Source organism: Catharus ustulatus, chromosome 9, assembly GCF_009819885.2.
Source record: "Catharus ustulatus isolate bCatUst1 chromosome 9, bCatUst1.pri.v2, whole genome shotgun sequence".
NCBI classification, from domain to species: Eukaryota; Metazoa; Chordata; class Aves; order Passeriformes; family Turdidae; genus Catharus; species Catharus ustulatus.
The window spans coordinates 32,925,623-32,947,706 of record NC_046229.1 but is presented as its reverse complement, the minus strand read 5'-3'; the positions used below and the strand labels follow the sequence as shown (position 1 = coordinate 32,947,706).

General features: G+C 42.6%; 3 protein-coding genes and 1 long non-coding RNA gene across 8 annotated transcripts in view; 2 read left to right on the top strand and 2 right to left on the bottom strand.

The window, feature by feature from the left end:
• RABGAP1L (RAB GTPase activating protein 1 like) overlaps positions 1–7,678 on the top strand; it is a 298,612-nt gene extending 290,934 nt beyond the window's left edge. For all 5 annotated transcript variants that reach the window (XM_033067687.1, XM_033067690.2, XM_033067692.2 and 2 more), the window contains 2 exons: positions 1,340–1,537; positions 1,873–7,678. In XM_033067687.1, the coding sequence (XP_032923578.1) occupies positions 1,340–1,537; positions 1,873–2,019 (345 nt within the window). In that variant the 3' untranslated portion in view covers positions 2,020–7,678. The remainder of the gene's footprint in view (positions 1–1,339; positions 1,538–1,872) is intronic.
• Positions 7,679–8,000: 322 nt separating this feature from the next.
• Positions 8,001–11,046, bottom strand: LOC116999984. Its single transcript, XR_004418681.1, has 2 exons — positions 10,955–11,046; positions 8,001–10,818 (listed from the first exon to the last, which is right to left on the bottom strand). It is a non-coding gene; the product is annotated as an uncharacterized LOC116999984 (long non-coding RNA).
• Positions 11,047–11,105: 59 nt separating this feature from the next.
• Positions 11,106–19,192, top strand: LOC116999981 (calcyclin binding protein). The gene is made up of 6 exons (XM_033067190.1): positions 11,106–11,213; positions 11,758–11,950; positions 12,608–12,704; positions 13,196–13,295; positions 15,937–16,031; positions 17,702–19,192. The coding sequence occupies exons 1-6, from the start codon at positions 11,193–11,195 to the stop codon at positions 17,859–17,861; spliced, it is 666 nt and encodes a 221-aa protein (XP_032923081.1). The 5' UTR covers positions 11,106–11,192; the 3' UTR covers positions 17,862–19,192.
• Positions 19,190–22,014, bottom strand: MRPS14 (mitochondrial ribosomal protein S14). Its single transcript, XM_033067191.1, has 3 exons — positions 21,895–22,014; positions 20,993–21,151; positions 19,190–19,691 (listed from the first exon to the last, which is right to left on the bottom strand). The coding sequence occupies exons 1-3, from the start codon at positions 21,937–21,939 to the stop codon at positions 19,509–19,511; spliced, it is 387 nt and encodes a 128-aa protein (XP_032923082.1). The 5' UTR covers positions 21,940–22,014; the 3' UTR covers positions 19,190–19,508.
• Positions 22,015–22,084: the final 70 nt, after the last annotated feature.

The following is a 22,084-nucleotide window of genomic DNA, read 5'->3' as shown; positions in this document are numbered from 1 at the left end:
AGAACGAAATGTGAACTGATGCTTAAAGTACATCAATAGCCACACAGGCATTTTTCAGCAGATGTAAACAAGAAAAGGGTTTATTTCCTTTCATGGTTCTTTGTCTTGCATCAGACAGTGTAGAACTCTTGAACTGAAGTGCATTTAGTACTTGGCTTTTTGTTTTTGCTGTTAAAAAATATACTTCTGGTAAAAAATGTAGAGAAAACAGTACTTACTTGGATGTTTTGATTAACTGGAAAAAAAAAAAAGACTCTCTAGAAGACAAAACGTTGTTTCTCAGGTGTGCACAGCAGAGGGATTGGAATTGGCGAGATTGGATAAGGTTTATATTTGTGTTTCTCTAATTTAAGTAGAATGGTTTAAGTAATTACAGTAATTTCACGACTATAAGACACACCTTTTTGACTAAAATTTTGATCGAAACTCGGAAGTGCGCCTTATAATCTCGTGTGCCTTATATATGGACAAAGTTCGGAAATTTGCCAACCCAGAAGTGTGAGTCGTGTGCCGCAAGAGCCGCAAGCTGAGCCGTGCGCCGAGCCATTACTAATTCGTTACTTTGTTGCGTGCGGATCCTCGCTGCAAAAAAAAAGTGCACCTTATAGTCCGGTGCACCTTATATATGGACAAAGTTCGGAAATTTGCCGACAACCAGAAGTGCACTTTATAATCCAGTGCGCCTTATAGTCATGAAATTACTGTAAACTAAATGGCACAGCTAGGACCATCCTGAGAATATCCACAGGGGTTCCTCTCCCTTACCAGGAACACCTAAATAAGAGATAAACATTTTCTTAGAGATACTACTACTACTACTACTACTACTTTACTACTAATTCTGAGTTGGCAGAGTTGTTTACTGTCTGCTGTAGCTTCTACATATTTCTTCAGTACTCAAGCTGAACTGGATTTGTTGCTTTTTAGTGACTTTTTAATGTTATTGATAATAACATTCAATAATTCTAGGATTGATATTCCAATATTCTGCTGAAATAGCTCAATATCTTGTTACAGTCTGTGCAAGCCAGGCCAGCTGTTTCATCTACTCAGGCTTAATTTACTCTTCTGAGTTGTACTGACATAAATATTACAATACTTTGGGCAGCAAGAAGATTCTGGTATAGGAGCAAAGTCTCCATGCTTAGAGAAATTTTTATACTGGCTAACACACCCTGGAAATTGTAAATGAACTACTCAAATTCTTTTCATGCCAATTATAAAAACTGCTGTAGTAGATGGTTTGAGATTGACGCAGTCTGAGAAATAAAAAGGCTCTTCCAGGAAGTACAGCAACTCCTGTAACACGGATTAAGAATGAGCTTTCTGGGTATTTCAGGGTAAAGTGATGGCCTGCAAACACTGCAGTGAGATTTTCAGCAAGGAGGGGGCACTGAAGGTGCCTGCTGTAAGCACGGACAACAAGGGCGTTGAAACAGATGATGAGAAGGATGCACTGAAGAAGCAGCTGAGAGAAATGGAGCTGGAGCTTGCACAGACCAAACTGCAGCTTGTGGAAGCCAAGTGCAAAATTCAGGTATGTGGAATCCAAGTACAGCAGGGTGGTCACCGTAACCTCATGTTTAGTCCAAAATTATTCTGAATCATGCAAAAAATTGTTCCAAAAGGGAGCACATACCTGCATGCCTGCATATCTGAACATTCAGGAAAAAAAATCTGTCTTAAAAAGAAAAATATTGTTTTATTTGTATGTCTAAATATTTTGTGCTGTTTCAGCAGTTTGAGCGTCTTCTCTCTCCTCTCTTGCTGGGAGATTGCAAGGGAAGTGCTGAACTGCAGTGACTGAGTATGAAGATGTTTCTTTGTTAATTAATTAGGTTTTGATCAGTTCTGACTATTCTGCTTTCTTAGGAGCTGGAGCACCAGAGAGGAGCCCTTATGAATGAAATCCAAGCTGCCAAAAACTCTTGGTTTAGCAAAACCCTGAACTCTATCAAAACAGCCACAGGCACACAGGCACCCCAACCACCCCTGCCTCCCAGAGAGGGCAGCACATAGTTCCAACTGCAGCTGGCACAAGAGCACAAAGAACAACACAGCTGAAACCTTGGAAGATTCTTCCAGTGGTCTCTCCTCCTGGGAAAAGGACAATGAGGCAGGAGTGCAGGCTTGAAGTGAAAATTCTTCAGTGTTTTTCATTCATTTTCTGATGTGACCCTTTTCATAGCGGAGAAAAAAGTCCTGGTTTATGTTGAATTCCTACTTCCCATACTGCCTTGCTGAAAGCCACGTTCTGATACCTTCATACTTTTACACTTTCTTTTATATGACTAGATGTTAAATAAATATTTCAAAACTAGGTCTTTAATACACATCTAATTTGAAATTATTTTTGTCTTGCATAGAAGGTTTTTCATCTTCTGGAGGAAGAGAGAGAATGGAAAATATACAGTACTGCAGCATAATCTAGGTGTATAATAAATACACCCAGAAAGCACAGTGTAAAACATTGAGGATAACTTAGGCCCTGGGACCATCTCAGAAGTTTATCACAGCAACTGCATCCTGCAGAGAAGCACGTTTTGTAAAGCTTAGGCCATAGCAAAGATAGGCTTGTGCTCTCCTGGCACAATTGCTATGAGCTTCCCTTACAACTTCTTAGTTTGGATTGGTTTTTCTTCAGAAATGCAAGTAGTGCGGGTTTTGTAACACGGTCGTTTAAAGGCTATTTACAGCTCAACTGGAATTTAACATAAACTCCCCTAGTTCCCTTTTTAAAATTCATGTTTATATTAGGAATTTCAAGGAACAATTCCTTCCACTGGGATAAAGAGAGAACCGTTTTGATGCTTACTTGATGTTTTTGTTGAGAAGCAGATTGGAGACCTTGCATGATTTTGACCTTTTGTAAATTCTGTGCAATAAAGGGTGGATTTCATGAATAAAAGTAATGAAAACCTTCCCTGAGTCTATACTCAGATTCCAAATTTGACACAGAAATGAGGTATCAATTAAAACACTCAAGAGGCTTGTGCTGCACTGATGAATAAAATACCACAGAAACAAGATGTGTTTGCTAGAAGTGTTTGGTTAGGAAACACTTTGTTGGTATTACTTATTTTTATGAAAACAAGCATTTTCAAGTAGAATACAAGCCCTAGACTTTCCTGTGGGGGTAGACTTCTCTGGTGATTCCCAAACCAGTCTGGTTGTTTTAAATCTCTGAAGGTAAGAAAGTTCAAAAACACTTGTTTTGACTAAACACATAAAGTGTTCATAGAAATACTTATTTCATGGAAAATTAAACTGTTGCTTGAACTGATGGAATATTTTTTTTAATTATATGTGTCATGTCAGAAGATGGTCTTGCAGGTAAATGTCATTGCTGGACTAAATGTTGTGTATTAATTGTTTCATTTACAAAATTTTTGCAGGGACACTAGTTCTGTTTTGATTTTTTTTAATTCTAAGGAATGTCATATATTGTCGGGTTTGTACAATAAAATTTAGTAATACCCATCTTGTGCTTTGTGGTTAAGCATAATTGTGAATTATTTTCTACAGGGTAGTACAAATTTAATGTTACCAATGCCAAAGGAAAGAGTCTAAAAGGCAATCAACTGATAGAAGTTGAGATCAAAATATAATCACCATCCTGACACAATTCTGTCTTCTAAGAATAAGGGGTTTAAAAACTTTACTATTTTAAAATGTACCTTCAAGAATAGTTATTATCTGGAATTATTAATACAGTGAGGACAAAAGGGGGGAAAACAGAAGGTATTTCTTTTGCAAATGTTATCAAAGGTCTTTTTCCCTTGTCACTCATAATATTTGCATAAATGTTTCCATTCTCTTGACTGACTAAACCCAGTGTTAGTCATTCACTTACCAGTTCTGCTTCACATTCAGAATGTGAGTCTGAATTAATAATAAATCTGAAGTGACATTTAAGGATACCTGGCGAACATCTGATGGTTGCATTTGAGAGTACAGTGCCCATGAGGAGAAACTGGTTGACAAGTGTCTGAATTTCTCATTTCATTTCTCTTACAACATACTTACAAGTGGATTTAAAACCATGATTGGAAAAATTCAGTAAGAATGATTAAAGAAATGTGTTAGGCTGTGATTCCCTGAGCAGATGAGTTAAGAGCTCACTCCTGCTCACCCCCATTGTACAGTCCTGTCCCTCGTCCTTATGGTATGTACTGGAGATAATTAAAAGCAACAACAAAAGAAGATGTGGGTGGATTTATCCCCCTACAGTGCATCTTTTGTCAAGTGAATGGGTTAAATCACCTCGAACAGTCCAATGAGTGCAAGCAGATCATGGGAGTGGGACTTTCCAAGTTATCAAGAAGGAACTGGAAATAAGGTCACCATATTTCACAGAATGAGCTTTGACACAACATTAATTTTCTCAGTGTAGCTGCTTTCTGACTTTGGAAGTTAAGTTTCAGGAACAAAACCACATTTGCTACCTGCTAGCTGTGATGATTTGAAACCTTTGTAAGGATGGAAGCTGGCTTACCTCACCCAAAGGAAGTTTCAGAAAGCAATGACCCTAAAGGCAGTAAACAATTTCCACCTTCCAGCTGTAGATTCAAGGTAGCATTTGTAGCAGTGGCATTTGGAACAGTAATATTTAGCTGAAAGCGTATCTTCTCATCATTATTGAAAGAGTAAGAAAAGACCTTTATGGCATTGTCTTGATGAATATTCAGAATGAAGCATAAGAGCAGGACTCCATGATTAGACCAGGCAAGCTAAAATTCTGTCTACTGATTATAGATGCTATTGGGAAATTTAGTTTCCTGCAAGAAAAGAAATATCTGTGTGACAGAACCACCTACACACATATTGTTGGTGATTTGTCAGGGATAGCTGGCTTACTATTCAGCTTTTCAGCAGAAAACATCATCGAAGTTTCACTGAAACTGTCGTTTCCATGTGGCACTGAACAGCTAATGTAGCTTCTTAGTCTGGAGGGATTGACCTTTTTTCCCTGAGTCTGCAGTAAACTATGTGTTCATTATTAAACTTCTACTAAAATTAATTTTAATTTTATAAATATATATGTGGAACTAAAACCTATTTTTAAATTTTATTAAGAATGCACCATTCTGAAATAAAGTCTTTACTTTGATTAGAAACAAACGTCCAAAGAATATTTTTACTACAACTTCTATCTTGTAGGACTATAATATCTTCCTAAGATGCCCAATATGGGAGGTAAAAAAAAAAAAAAGTCCTTCTTTTCACTTTAAAAAGTTGCTTTTCCTTTGACTGTAACACTTTACAGGCTAAATGAAGCAAGGGTTGGTTTTTTTTTAAATTTAGTTACATGGTACATTTGTGAACTAGTCTTGTATTATCTTTGTGAGCCAAACTTAACATCCTAAAGTAATAGGACTTATTCCACCTGGAGAGGAATAAAAAGAAATAAAAAGAAAAAAGATAGACAACACCATGGGTAGAGAAGCCAAGAAACTGCAAAATCCCTGAGCTGCATCTGCATTAGGGTTTGGCAGAACCACTCCCAGGAAGGGTAGTCAGCCATGTAATCAGAACTGCTAGTGGACAAACCCACCCCTATCCTGTCCATTAATGAGGATTTTATTTTACAGCTGAGTTACATTGCTAGAACTAAGTTAAAAGTGCTTACACAGGTAAACAGTATTTCTTTCTTTGTTAGACATTTTCAATTTAAATTACTTTTCTTAGTTGGCCCTTGAAATTTCTTACAAGATGAATGATCATCTCTGCCACTGTGTTAAGAACAACTTGAAATAAAACCGGCCATTTACAAGATGAGATGGAGATAAAAAGTCAAGAACTGCAAGAGTTCAGCCCCTTCACAAAGCATGAAGTATCTCGTTGACTTCAGGGTCATGATGGCACTCATTGACTGAACATGGTAGTTTAGGAGTAAATAAAAATCTGCATTTACTGGCACTGAAGTATCAAAATTTGGAAACCACATGCCAATCTTTTTCCATAGGATCAAGGCAGGGCTGCTGTTCCCTTCCTTCTATTAAGTAGCTGCAGTGAAACCCATGAAATTACTTGTACTGTGTGGGAGAACTATAATCAGGTGATTTTCATTTACTCAGAGGATTTTCATTTACTGTTAGACTCAGGGTAATTGGCAACTTCTGCATCATCTCCTAAGCCTAAACACCCTTGGCTCTGAAACCAGAAGCACTCTTATCTTACAGTGCTGGTGTTCTTCAGCTGCTAGGGAGAAAACAGTAGTATCATGTCTGATTGATTGTGAAGGCAGAGATGTTCCCCTCAGGTCTGAGGGATTGCTGTGGCTGACAAGAACTCCCTGTCCCTGCTGGACCCTGCTGAAGGGGCTGTTGTGCAAAGAGCTGGCTGCACCAGATGTGCAAACACAAAGCATAAAACTAAATTATTTGTCTTTCTATTGTGCTAATATCCTACTGGGAACTGTCCCATTAGCTTCTTCCAGGTAATAACACTAAGGGGAGATATGATGAAACGCTCAAGTTTGGATCTCTCAGGTTTAGGGGAGGTGTAGCCTTTAGAACTGAGCTAATCCACAGTTGGCTTTTGGGAAATGCAAGGAAATTGCAGCTGGATAAATAATGCTCAGCATTGATCAAGAATTTATCCTTCCCAGGTCAGAAGTCTACACAATTTATTTCAGAACTGTGACTTAACACATACAGATCTATTCTCCAGGAATACAGGGCTCTCAATTTCTCCTGGGTCTCAATGGCTTTGCTACTGAATGTATTTCATGCTATTTTTACCTGAAAAACAAAAAATGGGTAGAGAATTAGGATATTACTTTTTATTATTTTCTTATTCAGTGGGACTTGCTTTTATTTAACCTGTAAAGGAATATATATGTATCTTTGGAAAACTATATCTTACATATAGAATAATATATAAGAAACTGAACAACAAGGGGATAAATACATCAAAAGGATTTGGTATCATAAATTTCATTTGTGATTTGATACCACCAGAATCCTGGGCTGTACTGATTTCCTTACAGTTTCTCTTATTTTTGTATTTTATATAATACATGGATGGTACTACCAATGCAAACCACAGCAGATGTTCCCAGATTTTTTCTTCAAACCTCAATTCCTATCTTTCAGTAATCCCTGGATTTGCAATTCTGCTATACCACCCTCAAAAGCTGTGCCAGGAGTTCTCTTGAGCCTTGGGAACTCTTTCTTACGCATGGAAGAAGATTCTCTGACTTCTTTGAACTGGGAAAAGATGACATATGAATGCAGAAAAGTTTCTAATCAAGCATAATCCTTCTCCCTCTGTCTGTCTGCCATGATGGTGGATTCACTACAGCACACTGGAAACAGAGCAGCTTCAAATTTCTGACTCCCTGACAATGAAGTTTTCCATATTTGGGGCTGCCATTATGAATTGGGTGTGTCCCAAGTTCACAAATCCTCAAGAGTTAGGAAAAAACAGCATCATAGAGAGGTCAGAATTCCAGCTGAGAACCATTCAGTACTACCACTACTTGGGTAACACATCCATGTATTATATAAAGTATGACATGAAGATATAAGTGTAATGCTTGTTATTAAAAGTGCAATTCAATGTATATGGTCACAACAAATGTTTACTTTTTTAATTGTTATAGAATTGTTCAGATCAGTACCTTGTTATCATTGTGTGAACAATGCCTTGTAAAATAAATGGAAATGGAAAACAACTTGGGAATAAGATGCTTATTTTCCAAAGTCATTTACTTAAGAAGCAACTTAAATCTGTTTGCAGGAAGAAGCAGCTGCTGTGTCAGGTTATAAAACCTGATGCAGTTCTCACTAGCAGCTCTGTTGCACTGGGACACAGTGACATGGCATGTTGGCTGTCCAAAGGAGTGCATGCTAATTCCTGTCTGTTCCTTAGGATAGTGTACCTGTTCACGGGGAGCTGTGCCAGAGAGCTAAGGGCTCACCCTGGTGCTGTGCTCCACATGCCAGTCTGAGATTTCCTGTCACTGTTGGGATGGACATAACACACAAAGCAATATGTAGCAACAGGTAAAATGGCCTTTTTATTAGGGCTGTGAATTCGCTTCTTTTACATTCTTTAACACAGCGTCCACTTCATTCATTGTTTACAATTACACAGCTCATCCTGTTCATTGGTACGAAGTCACCGTTTTTAGGCAGGCTTTCTACAAGAATTTTAGAAACACATAGTAGTTTTGTTTTTCCAACTGCAGGTGTCTGGTGTTTATCTCTGTTCTCTTGGTTCCCATGTGAATGACCTTGTCTTCTTTTTTCCTTCCTGGGTAAACACAAATCTTATTAAATTCTTTTTCTGTCCTCTTCTTCACTCTTAAATTCTTTTTCGCTCCTCTGGCTCACAGACCAGCTGTCAGCCCCTTCCACAATTTCCAGCATAGAGAATGCTTTTCCAAAAGGTTGGTGATACACAGCAGTGGGAAAATAGTTGTTAAGGACTTCGTGCTTCCCTGGAGAACACAAGCCTTGGGGCAGCATGCAGTGTGCCTGCAGGAAGAGACATGGGGGGCAGAAGGAAACAGCAAGCGACTACTAAGAGAGATGCAGGGCTGAGCAAGAGCAGGACAGAGCAAAATGTGCTGCAGTCAAAAGTATCCAAATGCTTTATAAAACTATTCCTCCATGTGAGCAACTGCTCTAGGATTTCTTTTCTATTAACTGAAATGAACAGTCATTGTTCCCAGGTAACAGCCAGAGCACACTGCACTTCAGGGGAAAATAAGGCAAAGAAGGACAAAAGCTGAAGATTAAATTTAGCAGCCGTAACATTTTGCGTGGATTTACCTCCACATCACTATCCAAAGCATTTGTCAGGATAGGAAGCAGCACCCAGATGCTGTTGCAGCTTTCTGCAAAGGAGAGCTCTGTGGAGCTTGTTTTTACATGACAAGAGTGACAACTCTTTCACATGGTAGCTACCACTCAAAAGGAAGTGCCATGTATACAGAAACTCTCGTCATTTAAGGAAAATAAATAAATACTTAAAAAGAAAACTTCAAGGAAAAAAGCAAATTCCAGGCTCACTTCAAATGCCTTTCTGTTAATGGAAGCATTTCCCCCTCTAGCTAGAAATTAAATTAGAAAGCAATACCAATTTAAATTGTGAAAACAGAGCACGTGCTAATATAAGACCACAATTAAGTGTGGAGAAATCCAAAGATTAATAACTAAATTAAAAAACACAAAACTTTTCCTTGTCTCAGTTGCTGCTACACAGAAAAAATTATAAGGAAGTAATTCCTGAATAAGCAACTGCCCTTAAACAATTAAAAAAAAAAAAAAAAGGTCATAAAAGTAAATTCCAGGTGACCATATTGTATTTCCTGGATAAAATCAACTATCCTGTCTCCAAATGCTATTCCTGAAGATGGTCAGGCTTATGAACAGTCCTATGAAAATTTAGATTAACTACGGTTAATTTTGCAGATCTTTTCTCCACTGCAGATCCTGAAGCACTGCAGCAGAGGGTTATAATAATCACCTCAGTACACTTGTTAGAACCATTTTGGGGAATGCCAAACTTGAACATAAATCTTCAGCTTCAGATCTTCTATGAATTCATTTTCATCAAATTTCTTCTTCCCTCCCTACTTCTACAGATCTCTTTGAAGATTAATTCCTGCATGTTCACTTTAGAAGAAAAAGACACCCCAGACCCTAAGCCCAGGTATCAGCAAATGAGCTGACATTCCTCAATTTAGTAAAACAAGTGTTACAACTAGCACCTTGTTCTAGAGAAATTGACTTTTCCAGTGCTGAAAGGCTGTGTTCTGCCTTGGGTCACACTGTTTATAAAGGACATCTGGGGGTAAATCCTGCCTCCGCTACATTCCTGCTGAAAGAATGCCATTGCCTTGTTGTTTTCTTTCAGGGAAACTTCAATGTCCAGTGGGGCTTTTTGCTGGTACTCACTGCACCGATGAACAGTAATTCGTTCTCTAGTGTTTAATTGGAAAAGAACAGCTGGTCTATTTTTCTTTTTTAATACTGGAGGGAAGACAAAACAATCCAGACTTTTTTTTTTTTGCCAATACTTCTTGTGACATACAGATTTTGTCTAATTAGGGCAAATAAAGATCCTAAAGAAGCTATGCCAATACCTGAAAGAGAAGGACAAAGCCAGCTCATCTGCTGATGTGAATTGGAAGTGCTGCATTGGTAACAGTGCAGTTCTGCCAGCTGATATACCAGTTTGGTCTATGAGAGGAGACAGTTAACAAAACATGAAAACTTAATTATACTTTATACCTGCACATATTGCACTGATCTGGTAATAGCGTCAACACTCATGTTTTCCTTTAGATGAGGAAAATGCTTAGAAGAGAATTTTGGTAGAATTGCACCAGCATGTTTTTTACATGTGTATAGCAAATGCTCTGTAAATAAAAGCTACATTTTCCTTGTAAATGGTTTGATAACTCAGTCTCTTATCCATAAAGTCATTCCCAGAGTACACTTTGTGACATTACAGGTCAAGAACAATTTGTCAAGAGTAACTTATCCTCCGGGTTTGTTGTAGAGAAAGTTTGTGCATTAGTTGTAGGGGTCTCCCTCTGCGGTGGTGTGTGTTGAGAGCACTGTGCCGTTCGCACAACTTCTATGGGATTTGGTTGCTTCTTAAAATTGATGAAATCTTAGAACTTGAAAGCTTAAACCTAGCTGGAACTGATCTTGGAGGTTTTTTCCAATCTTACAGCCATGAAAATGAGGAGCAGACACAGAACAGGGCACTTAGTTTATAAGCCCATCTTCCTTTAAAGGCCGGAAACAGAGATTTCTTCCCCTTTGATCACCTCCACCACATGAGCCTGATATTCTTTGCCTGAAGAAGAAGAACAACGCTTCATTTTGCAAAATTATTCGAGGACCTTGACAGCCGTCAGCTCAGGAGCATCTGCCGTAAAATGAGGGGGAGGTTTCTGATCGCCAAAACAAAACCCAGCCCGTGCTCGCCTCACCGGCTCCTCACGTCGAGCAACCCGCGCGCCCCTCAGAGCCCAGGGGGCAGGAATGCTCCTGATCCCGCCCGTCCATCAGAACTTAGGGGCAGGAATGCTCCTGATCCCACCCGTCCCTCAGAGCCCAGGGACAGGAAAGCTCCTGATCCCGCCTTCTCAGGGGCGGAGCGGGCGGGACTCGTGGCGGAGCGTCATTTCCTGCGGCCGGAAGGTTCCAGAGGTTCCGCGGGGAGCCGCCATGGCCGTGGCGCGGGAGGAGGTGAGGCGATTCCCGGGGTTCTCCCTGGGCGGTGGCGGGGCGCAGTGTGAGGGGCGGCGGTGCGGCCCGGGCTGGGGGCGGGGAGCCCGCAGTGCCCACGTTCGCTGGGGCTGTGGAGATCTCCCCCTGGGACGGCGCGTGGTGAGGGAGCTGTGTTATCCGCCCTGCTTCTCTTGGTTTCTGTTGGTTTTTAATGTGTGAAGAGTTAAACACTGAAAACTTAAATCTTGTCTGGAGGTTTAAGACCTTAGAGGCATTTTCCAGCCCTGTGCTCTGAGATGGCCGTGGTTGCGTAGAGAAGTTGCACCCTTCAATCCCGACCCATTCTGTGAATTAGGATTTTGTAGTTGTACATATCTGCAGGAGTGGACAGGGGGTGAGGAAGGGATGATGCTTAACGGGTTGCCGTGAGAAACTAAACTACTGATCTGATAAAGCTGAAACTCCTACATCTAGAATATGTGAAATTGTCATAAAAATCTGTGAGCCCTGAGCACAAAGAATGTCTCTAATGTATACCTGTGATCCTTTGTGTTTGAATCAGTTGCAGAAAGATTTGGAAGAGGTTAAAGAACTGCTCGCGAATACCACTAGGAAGCGGGTGCGTGATGTTCTTGTGGCAGAGAAACAAAAGCTGGAGCTGGAAATCAAGAATCAGCCTCCACCGAAGCCAAAAGATGTGGCAGAGGAAGAAAAGTCATCACTGGGAGGGTACACAGTGAAAATAAACAATTACGGTAGGATTATTTTTCTGGAGCTCCACCATCTCTGAAGAGATAGCAGGTTGGCATTACTGGGAGTTAGAGTTGCTACGTAGCATCGCAGTGAAGCGTTAAGTGTTTATGCTGGACTGGAGACCTCACTTTAAAAGCTACTGCATGCTTACCTTACCATCCGAACCTGGATATGTGTTGATTATGTTTGTGTGATACTGTTTGGTGGGGTGCAATAAGAATCCCTTCTGTACCAGCTGGTATTTCTCTATTCTTTAGTGTTTAAAAGGAATGAAAGAGTAAGCTTTGGCTCCTCTGCTTGCCATGTAGGTGAGAGGAGAGGGAATTGCTCAAGATGCAGGGAGTAGGGGAAGAAGTGGGTCAAGGAAACTGCAGTGGGAGCAGACAGCTGGCTCTGACTCCCCCTGCACAGCCCGGGTTGCTCTCTTGACATGAGCTGGGTTTTCTCAGAATTTGCAAGGATTAGGGAACAGGGCAACATGGGGGACCTCCCTTTGCTCTCAAGTTATTCCTGAATAATTCATGTTTTCCTTTTATTGCTCTGAAAATTGCTTCAGTAAGGCAAAGACCCTAGTCATTCTTGGGGGCTTTGGGGGGGAAGTTGGAGTGCATGAAGCTTATGGAGGAAAGGTAGAACTTAATCTCTTTTTTCACTTTCAGGTTGGGATCAATCAGATAAGTTTGTTAAGATCTACATCTCTTTAAATGGTGTCCAGAAGCTTCCAGCTGAGAATGTGCAGGTGAATTTCACAGAGAGGTGAGTTCATCTTGCAGCACAACAAGAACGGTTAAATGCAGGAGTGTTGGATCAGCCTTTTTTTTTTTTTTTTTCTCCACTGCCTATTTTCTTTTAACTTCAGCTGTATTAGCTTTTTGTAGCGCTTGAGGATATCATGATATTTTCATTTTACAAATGTATCTCACCATGCTTGACGGGGCACATAGTGTTAGTCCTGGGTATTCGTGGTGGTATAACTGAGGTGCACATTAAAGAAATTTGATTTTCCAAGTTTGTAGGTAGAAAAGATCCTAAAGATCGTGATTTGCTGTGAAGTCTGGATTGGTCCTTTTAATTTCTCTGTTAAACTGAACATTTTGAGACCCCTGGTAATAAAGTAATTCAAGCCTGTTGGCCTGCTTTCCCAGGAAGTACTCTGCTTTCCTGAGAAATATGCCTGCTAAAGGGTTTTCAGACAATGTAATGATTGGAATATTGGTGTCTTTCTTCCCTCCACTTCATGGATCCAGGTCATTTGATCTGCTAGTGAAGAATCTGAATGGGAAGAACTACACCATGACCTTCAACAATCTCCTGAAACCCATCTCTGTGGAAGGCAGCTCTAGAAAGGTCAGTGCACCTTGTGTGTTAGAGGTAATTTAGGGTGCTCACAAAGTACCGTGTTTATTGCCTGGCTAGTTCAGGAGACTCTGTTCTAATGTTCAGTCCCTCCCTCCTGCTGCTAAGTCTCTGCATTGTGAATACGAGTCTTTCTAATCTGTGACTGTCATAACTGTGGAATTAGTCTCTGGAATCCTATTTCAAGAGATCATGTCTGAATATTAAATAGCTCACCAACAGGATTTCAGAAATAATTAAGCAGAAAATACCAACTGTTCATTTGTATCTTTGTGCTTTTAACTTCTGAGAAATTCTTTGCAATTTTAAGAGATTTGTCAGCATACTGAAATCTTGGGAAGCTTAAATAGGCTTAATTCCCAAAGCCAAGTCTGAAACCTGCTCTGCCATAGTAAGGGTGTGCTGTTCCAGAACTGAACACTGGTATGGTGGTTTAACCCTACCAGAACAGTAATTTTCTAAGGGAAAAGTTAACTCTATCTCAGCTCAAACCAGGACAACTAGTAACATTGTACTGCTGCTGACTGGTGATATCCATACTCTGCTGCTTGTGGCACCTTTCCGGGCTGTGTCACATGCCTCCTCTGAGTTCTGTGTTGTACTTAGTGACATCAGACGTGAAGAACTACTGTCAGTTGGAAATTGGCCTAAAATGAGTACAGAGGGAAATTAAACCAGCTGAAATAAATGGGAGTGATGCTCTGGTGATTTTTTACACAGTGGAAAGCAACCGGTGGTCGTGCACTTGTTAAGCCAAGCTAAAGCTGCAGTAGACCCTTGTCTGCTGTGGCATGGAGGAGTTCTCTGTGAAATTTAGGTCAGGGTTGAAAGTCAACAGGCTTTGTAACTTGAAAACATATTGCAAGATTAAGCAATACCCTAAAACTAGTTTCTTGTTCTTGGAGAAATAAACTGGAGGAGCCTCTGTCTGAACCTGGTATGCTTGGGGAAGTCCAGTAAATATAGTCACTCTACCAGGCATCCTTTAAATCACTGAATGGTGTTCTTTAAGCTCTTTATGTTCTTCTGTATTGGTACTATAAGTCTGTACTAGTATTACAGTAATTTCACGAATACAAGCCGCAGCAAGAAGACTAAAATTTTGGTGGAAACCCGAAAATGCGGCCAATATTCCGGTGCGGCTAATCTATGGACAAAAATGTGATGTCTGCCCTTACCTAGTATCATGCTGGTCCAGTCCCGAGCCGAAACAGTCTGAAATCCATGGTTTCCCGTTGTTCCGACGATGAACCAATCAGAGAACAGCTTATTGCCTGCCTGTGGATGGTGGCGTTACTGAGGGGCGGGGGTTGTTATCGGGGTGAGTTACCTCGGCAGTTCGATAAAAGTGTGTGATATTTCTCTGTAATTTTTAAAGTGTTTTCAGTCTTGTGCGGCTACGGGGCTGGCTGGGCTCGCAGGGAGAGGGCTGGGGGAGCCTCTCTCCCCGCAGGGAGAGGGATGAAGCGGGCAATCGGCTCGCAGGGAGAGGGCTGGGGGAGCTGCTCAGCCCGCAGGGAGAGGGCTACAACGGCCGCTCCCCCCGCAGTCGCAACGGCTACAACGGGGCCGCTGCCCCTGCGGGGCTGCGAGGGCCAGAGCGGCGCTCCCCCCGCGGGCCGCGGGGGCTAAAACGGGGCCGCTCCCCCCGCGGGCTGCGAGGGCCAGAGCGGCGCTCCCCCCGCGGGCCGCGGGGGCTAAAACGGGGCCGCTCCCCCCGCGGGCTGCGAGGGCCAGAGCGGCGCTCCCCCCGCGGGCCGCGGGGGCTAAAACGGGGCCGCTCCCCCCGCGGGCTGCGAGGGCCAGAGCGGCACTCCCCCCGCGGGCCGCGGGGGCTAAAACGGGGCCGCTTCCCCCGCGGGCTGCGAGGGCCAGAGCGGCGCTCCCCCCGCGGGCCGCGGGGGCTAAAACGGGGCCGCTAGCCCCCGCGGGGCTGCGAGGGCCAGAGCGGCGCTCCCCCCGCGGGCCGCGGGGGCTAAAACGGGGCCGCTTTCCCCGCGGGCCGCAAGGGCTACAACGGCCGCTCCTGTGCCAGCACGGAGCACGGAGATGTGGCTCCGCTCAGAGCTCAGATGCCTGCCCGCGCGGCTGAGCGGCTGTTTAAAGGCAACGCGGATCCATTGGGAATGCTCGCAAAATGACCACACTATTGTTCCTGTCTTTTTCGGCTTGTAAATAAAGGGTGTGTCTTTTTTCACTTGGAAACAATCTTTCCGAGGTCGGCAGTAAGCCAGTAAGCCCCAGCGATCCCGCGATTGTGTTACTAAATGACGATTTTGTGAAAGTTCGCTGCGAACTAAAGTGCGGCTAATATTCCGGGTGCGGCTTATCTATTAACAAAGGCAACAATGTTGCCAACACACCAGCAGTGCGGCTTATATTCCGTGCGGCTTGTATTCGTGAATTTACTGTATATTGACCACACACATGAATTGTCCACAGAGAAGTTAATACTTTGTACCCTGAGGCTGAGTATAATTTTTTTATGCTACATAATAATGGATAACTGAGATAAATATTTCAGGAATTTGTGAGTATGGAAGAGGTTTATGTTACAAGCTAACCTTACTCATTTTGACTGGCATCCCTTTATGAATCATTCTAAATTCATGCCTTGCTGTTCACCATACAGATAAAGACAGACATGGTCCTTGTGATGTGTAAGAAGAAGCGGGAGGAAAAATGGGATTGTCTCACTCAAGTGGAAAAAGAAAGCAAAGAGAAAGAGTAAGTGTCTTTTCAAACGTTCATCTTGTTTTCCATTTCCTGTTCTCTGTGGTTTAGGACTGTTGGGAGAGATCTGTACCAACTGGGCAGTTATTCTGAGGATTGTTGGTCTGGGGGACAGGCCCTGAGATGCTGGAGAATTGTTAGGTTGGGATTTTTTTGGTACTTGTAGGGCTGCAAGTAGAAGAAATATACTTTGAGTAGATGCCACTCCTCCACTGTTTTATTGCTAATGATGAAGGCTGCATCATATGATAGGGAAGACCTGCAGTGAGAATTCTAAAGGGAATCAAATGAAAGATTAATTTGCATTTTGATGGCTGTATTTATTGGAAAAACTGCATTAGTGAGGTGACTGTTTTTAGATCAAGTGTGTATTATGTAGAAATACATGGAGATATGCTCTGCAGTTCTAGTGGTCAAAGTAAGTACTGTCATCTGTGTATGAAGTGTCTGCACAAAAATCCCAGTGTGCTTTTGGCAAAGCAGGTCTTTGTTTACTTAGATGATTTTTCAAAGTCTCAAGCCGGTTTGTAACACTTCAAGTGCTTGGAAGCAGCAGGCAGCTTAGACACACATAGGTATGAGGGTGGTAAATGACAGCAGGAAAAACCTGGGGACAAGAGACCTTCTAATAGATACATACATACGTATATCATACAATGATTTAATGTTATTTTACACATATAGCCACCTTGAAGAATGAAAACACTATTGAGAATGTTATCCCTGCCAGTAATTCATTTTGTGTGTGTTTTTAGGTGATTTGCTAAAACTGATCAGGCATAAGTACAAACAGCCTTCATTCAGGTGGCATTACAGGAGATTTGAGAGCAAGTGACTTGACAATTAATGCAGTTTTCTGGAGGGACAGGGTCACTTTGTTAAACCTGTATCTTGTGCAGAGAATTCCTGAAGATTTATTGTTTGTCAAATGACCGTCTCCAGAAATGCTGGTCCCAGCCAGGATCTGTGCAGCTGATGGTTGGCCCTAAGCACAAAGAAATTTTTCCCTCTGCTGATCTGTTATCATCTGCTATGTTTTTGAGCTATGAACTACGTGCAGGATTTCGGAAAATGGGATAGAGAGGACTTTTGCCAGAGAGGGCATTATTTATAGTCAGGTCATATGGGCCATGTCCTCCATGGGTGCTGACTGTGGGTGGCACTGTTCACCACCTGAGAAAATTGCTTTGAAATGAAGTGTGTTAAGAAGTCAGTTAATCTTCTGGAAATCATCTGAAAAATGGGAAGCAAAAAAAAAAGCCTTTTTTGTTGTAAATGTGGCCTCTCCAAAGAGCTTTATGTGTCATTTCTCCATTTTTATTCACTTGTCACATCATATAAAGCAGGTATTGGCATTCTCTGTGTCTGTTGTATTTCACTTCCACTTCCTAAAATTAATTTTGGGAGTGCTTCCAGGGTCATGTGTACTGCAAAATGCTTCACATCAAAATACTCTTGCACCCTATGGGATACCTGTAGGTATACTACTCAACTTGCACTTGGTTTAAGGGTGTTTCTTAGGATTCTTCCTATTTGGAACTGACAGACTGCTGTGATCTAAAGACTTTTCTAAAGCAGAAGTCCCATTACCAGCATGTTTCAAACAAATACTAGCATTTAATTTTGTTGGGCATACCTGACCTTCTCATGTATCTATCTTACAGGAAGGCTGCCTATGACACCGCAGATCCTAGTGAAGGGCTTATGAATATTCTGAAGAAGATGTATGCAGAAGGGGATGACGAGATGAAGCGCACCATCAATAAGGCCTGGGTTGAAAGCAGGGAAAAGCAGTACAAAGGGGACATACCAATGGATATCTGAAAGTACTCTAAGGGCAGCCTTAAAACTGATCTTCCATGTGAGACACTGTGCTGCAAAGATCATCGTTTACGTAACCTTCTTCCAAGCAAAGACAGTCATTTTCCATTTCAGGTTGGACAAAATATTTAAATAAAATAGCTTATAAAGCATTTCCTTCAGTCAAGTGGTTCAGCATTTCCTGAGGAATGCAGCATAGGGTATATATCCTTACCCTCAATGAAAGAGACTCTCAGATGAGTAGGGAGTGCTGAGACTGAGTAAAAATGAAGAAATCAAACTAGGGTGGGTCACGGCCTCTGTTGCCAGTGGCAACTGTATGTGGTTGCTGGGGCTAGTGTCATGCTCACTTCACAGGGTGTAGCTTTCTGATCCAAAATGGGAAAGTGCTGAACCGTAAAGCATATCACAAAGAGAGAACTGCTGAAGAAAGCAGTTTGACAATTAAGCAGAAACAATATGGTATTAATCTTGTGGTATTCAAATTTAATGATTATTCTCAGAAACTATTACTATCTAATAATACTATGAATTTTGGAAATTGCTTGTGCCAGCTGTGAGCATTTTGGGACATCTTTGAGATGGCATTGGTCAGGATACAGTCTGCAGTCACCAGCAGGAGAGCAGAGTGAGCTCTGATGCTGGACAGGGGGCCTGCCCTGGCTCCAGCAGTGTAAAGTAGCAAACAAGGGATAAGCTCCACTTTGTCCCTCAATTTCAAAAGGGTTTTAAGGTAAGAGAGTAAGTATAAAAAGATGGCTTATATGGCAAAATATGACTCAGCTGGGTTGGATGAGTTGCTGTCAGTTTGCTATTTGGCCTTTTTACTGCCACCTCTCAGCCCCACTGATGGGGGAGGGGGACAGAGACCGACTGCCTCCCCCTTAACTGCTCTGCTTTGAAGAAGAGTACAGGGCAAATGTGACCTTAGCAGCAAGTCTCTTGTTAACTGTGCCCTTCCTGCCTCCTTCTCTTGTGTCTCCCAAGGACAGATTTGTTGCTACCTGTGAGTTAAGGAAGCCATTGTTAAGAGTCTGGACTAGGGCTTCCTTGCTACCTTGTTGAAACACTGGACTGAGCACTGCACTACGAACAGGAGAAATACCAGCACAGTGTAGTTTCTGACAGGTCCTTTAGCCACTTTTTCTGCTCATTAATATATGTATATATTTAGTTAGCATAGCAGGAGTATCTAAACTTGAGGCCATGTTTTATTCCTACTCTGTGCTTGCACTTGTTCACTTTTTCCTGTTGTGCAGTTTTGTTGATGCTTTCATCCAAATTACCATGAAGAATTTACCGTATGGTGGCAAAAAAAAACAAAGCTTAAATGAGCCTTGTGCTGTATGTCTTTATTTCTAATGTTGCCCGTACCACAAATCTCAGCTTAGTTCTGGAACCATCACGTAGCGAGTTTTTCCTCACAATCAAACCTGCCTCTCACACAGATCAGTTTAGTGCAGTTGTGCTGCTGCTTGTCAGCTGATACCAACTGTAATCCAGTGAGTTTAATGAATCAGCACAACTTCTGATCCTTCCCTTATTAGTTTGACATTGATGCTGGACTCTGAGGCAGGACTTGCTTTAATTACCCACACAAATGATCCTGGTTTGGTTCTTCTGCCTGAATGGACAAACATGTGGTGATTATTACCACATGGCTCTCTGTACACCGGACATCTGAGCATGGTCAGCAAAGTGGCGGAAAACAATTCTGCTGACCCTCCAACGCCGCTTAACCCCTCGAGGGCGGGATGTCAGGACACACCGGTTCCGGATCCTCACAGGACAGCTGTCCTGGGGCAGGGCAGCAATCTCTTTATCAGCCACTTCCTGAAACAGAAGACCAGAGCAGAAAAGTTTATCTGTGTTCCCTGGGATTTAGAGGGGCCTTACTGCCAGACCTCAAAATCCAGACGTAGAGTAGGTACCATCACAAGCTTCTCTACCACCTCATGAATAAACTTTGCTGTTTAATTGGGAACTTTCCCCTCTCTTCCTCACTCAGCCTGCCCTTTCTGGGCATTCCAACAATGAATGTAAAATGACCCACACAGAGACCCCCAAATTAATCTTACTACACAGAACAATCCCAAGCCAATAATTATAACCAGTCAAATGAGCTTGTCTCTGTCCTTGTTGCAGAGTAGGCTAGCCCTCGAAGAGACCCAAGATTTACTCTTAGTACACACTGAATAACCTCAAGCTGGGAATTACACAGTTAGTCAGAAACCCACTTGGCTTTCTCCTTGTTGTAGAGTAGGCTAGTTCTTTCAGATGAGCTGAATTTAAATATATGTTTATTAACTGCCTGCTGAGGTAGCATGTTTTGATGTCGGTGAAAAGGATCTCACCTTTGAAAGGTGTTGCAGGATCTTTTGGGGCTTTTTTCTGTATTGGTTTTGCCTTGTAAGGACATCCAGTACCAGTCAGACTTGCCAAAGAACAGTAAAGTCAATATATAAAAGCAAATTCATACACTTTCTCTCCCGAGACATCTAAGTGTCATGGCCAGATCAAATACAGGAATAATCTGATACTTGCAAATGTTTTTGGTGCTTAGAAAGGCAGACTGAGAGCAGGGAAGTGAATTTTTAAGAACAGTTTTAACACCCAAATCTGATGCAGGGTTCACGTGCTTATAGCACAGGCTAGAAAGTAAAATTAAATGTTTCTAATTGCACAGATTGGTGGCTGGGGCTAGATCAGGCCTTCAAATTTTCAAATAAAAAAATAAATCTAGAGTTTATTATTCTGTATTATTGAAAATAAAGTAAATAGGTTAGTCAATATAGGTTAGGGGCAAGGGGGAGGGAAATGTGATTTCAGTCTATTTAGTGTTACATATGCTGCTTAAACAAGAAACACTGGTTTCAGAAAGCCCTGCAACCCAATATACACAGTCAGTGTACACACATCCAGTCAGATGAATATGTTGTTGTTGTAAACACCCCCAAAAGGCTGAAATCACTGTAGAACATGACATTATTCTGTGCTTGTGAGCTGAGGAAACACAACATTTGTGACCTGGGACAGCTGTTTGGATCTATAATGTGACTGCTGTGGCCTTGAGCACACCACAGCAGCAAGGGCCACATGCGGGTTCATGGCTGGGCACAGCCAGCTGCTGGTACCTGCAGCTCCTTGGGAAGGATGGAGTTTTTCCGGATGGCGTTGATCCGCAGCCTCTCATCTGCATGCTCAAATGCCATCTTTCTTCTCTTGACGTCCCGCAGCATCCTCCAGTCCACATAGTAGCTCCGCACCTGCCTTGGGCAGGGCGAGGGAAGAACCTGATTAAAAAATAAAATTTGTGATACCTGCCTGTTGCAGACAGTTTGCCCTAGTCAAACATGAATTGTTATTTCCATAAAGCATGGAATATCTAGAGTTGGAAGGGACCCGCAAATATCGAGTTCAATGCCTGGCCCCACATGGCCTCCTTAACCCCACTAAGTGCCCAAACAGCCCTTGAGCCCTGGCAGCCTTGCGTGACCATTCCCTGGGGAGCCTGTTCCAGTGACCGACTACTGGCATGGGGAAAAACTTTTGCAACTATCCAGCCTAACCCTTCCCTGACACAGCTCCAGCCGATCCCTCGGGTCCTGTGTCTCAGCATCGTTTAACTCCTGGATCCCATGTTTCACTTTGTATACCTCATCGCTGACTACATCTTCCTTACGAGGGGCAGCACCGATCTTTTCTCTCTCTGACGAGTAACAGCCATGCTTTGAGAGCTTTAGCTTTTATATTTTCCAGATTCTGCACTGCATTACTATACAACTCTGAACTTCATATGAAGCGTTAGCAAGTTCTATTCACAGAGAGACACAAAGAGCCTCAAGCTACACCGAACGCGACCTAACACAGGACCCGCGATGTTCCCGCGCCACGGGGCAGCGTCCGCGACCGCAGCGGTCAAACACTACCCGCATCCTCCCTGCCCAACCCTCGGCGCCTCGGCCAGGGAGACAGGGTCCTGGAGAGAGGCGGGGAAGCAGGATGGTAGGAATGGAGGGGATAGAGTCAATCTGACCTGCTGAACCGCCCTCAGCACCCAGCACAGCGCGGGGGACGCCATCTTGTCGCTGCGCCGCGCATGCGCCCAGCCCCCAACCTCATCTCATCTCATCTCACAGCGCCCGGTTTTTATAGCGCTCTGCGGCTGCGAGTGTGGGAAGAGCTTCAACCTCCCTCCCGCCTCATCCCCAACGCGCCCGGTTTTT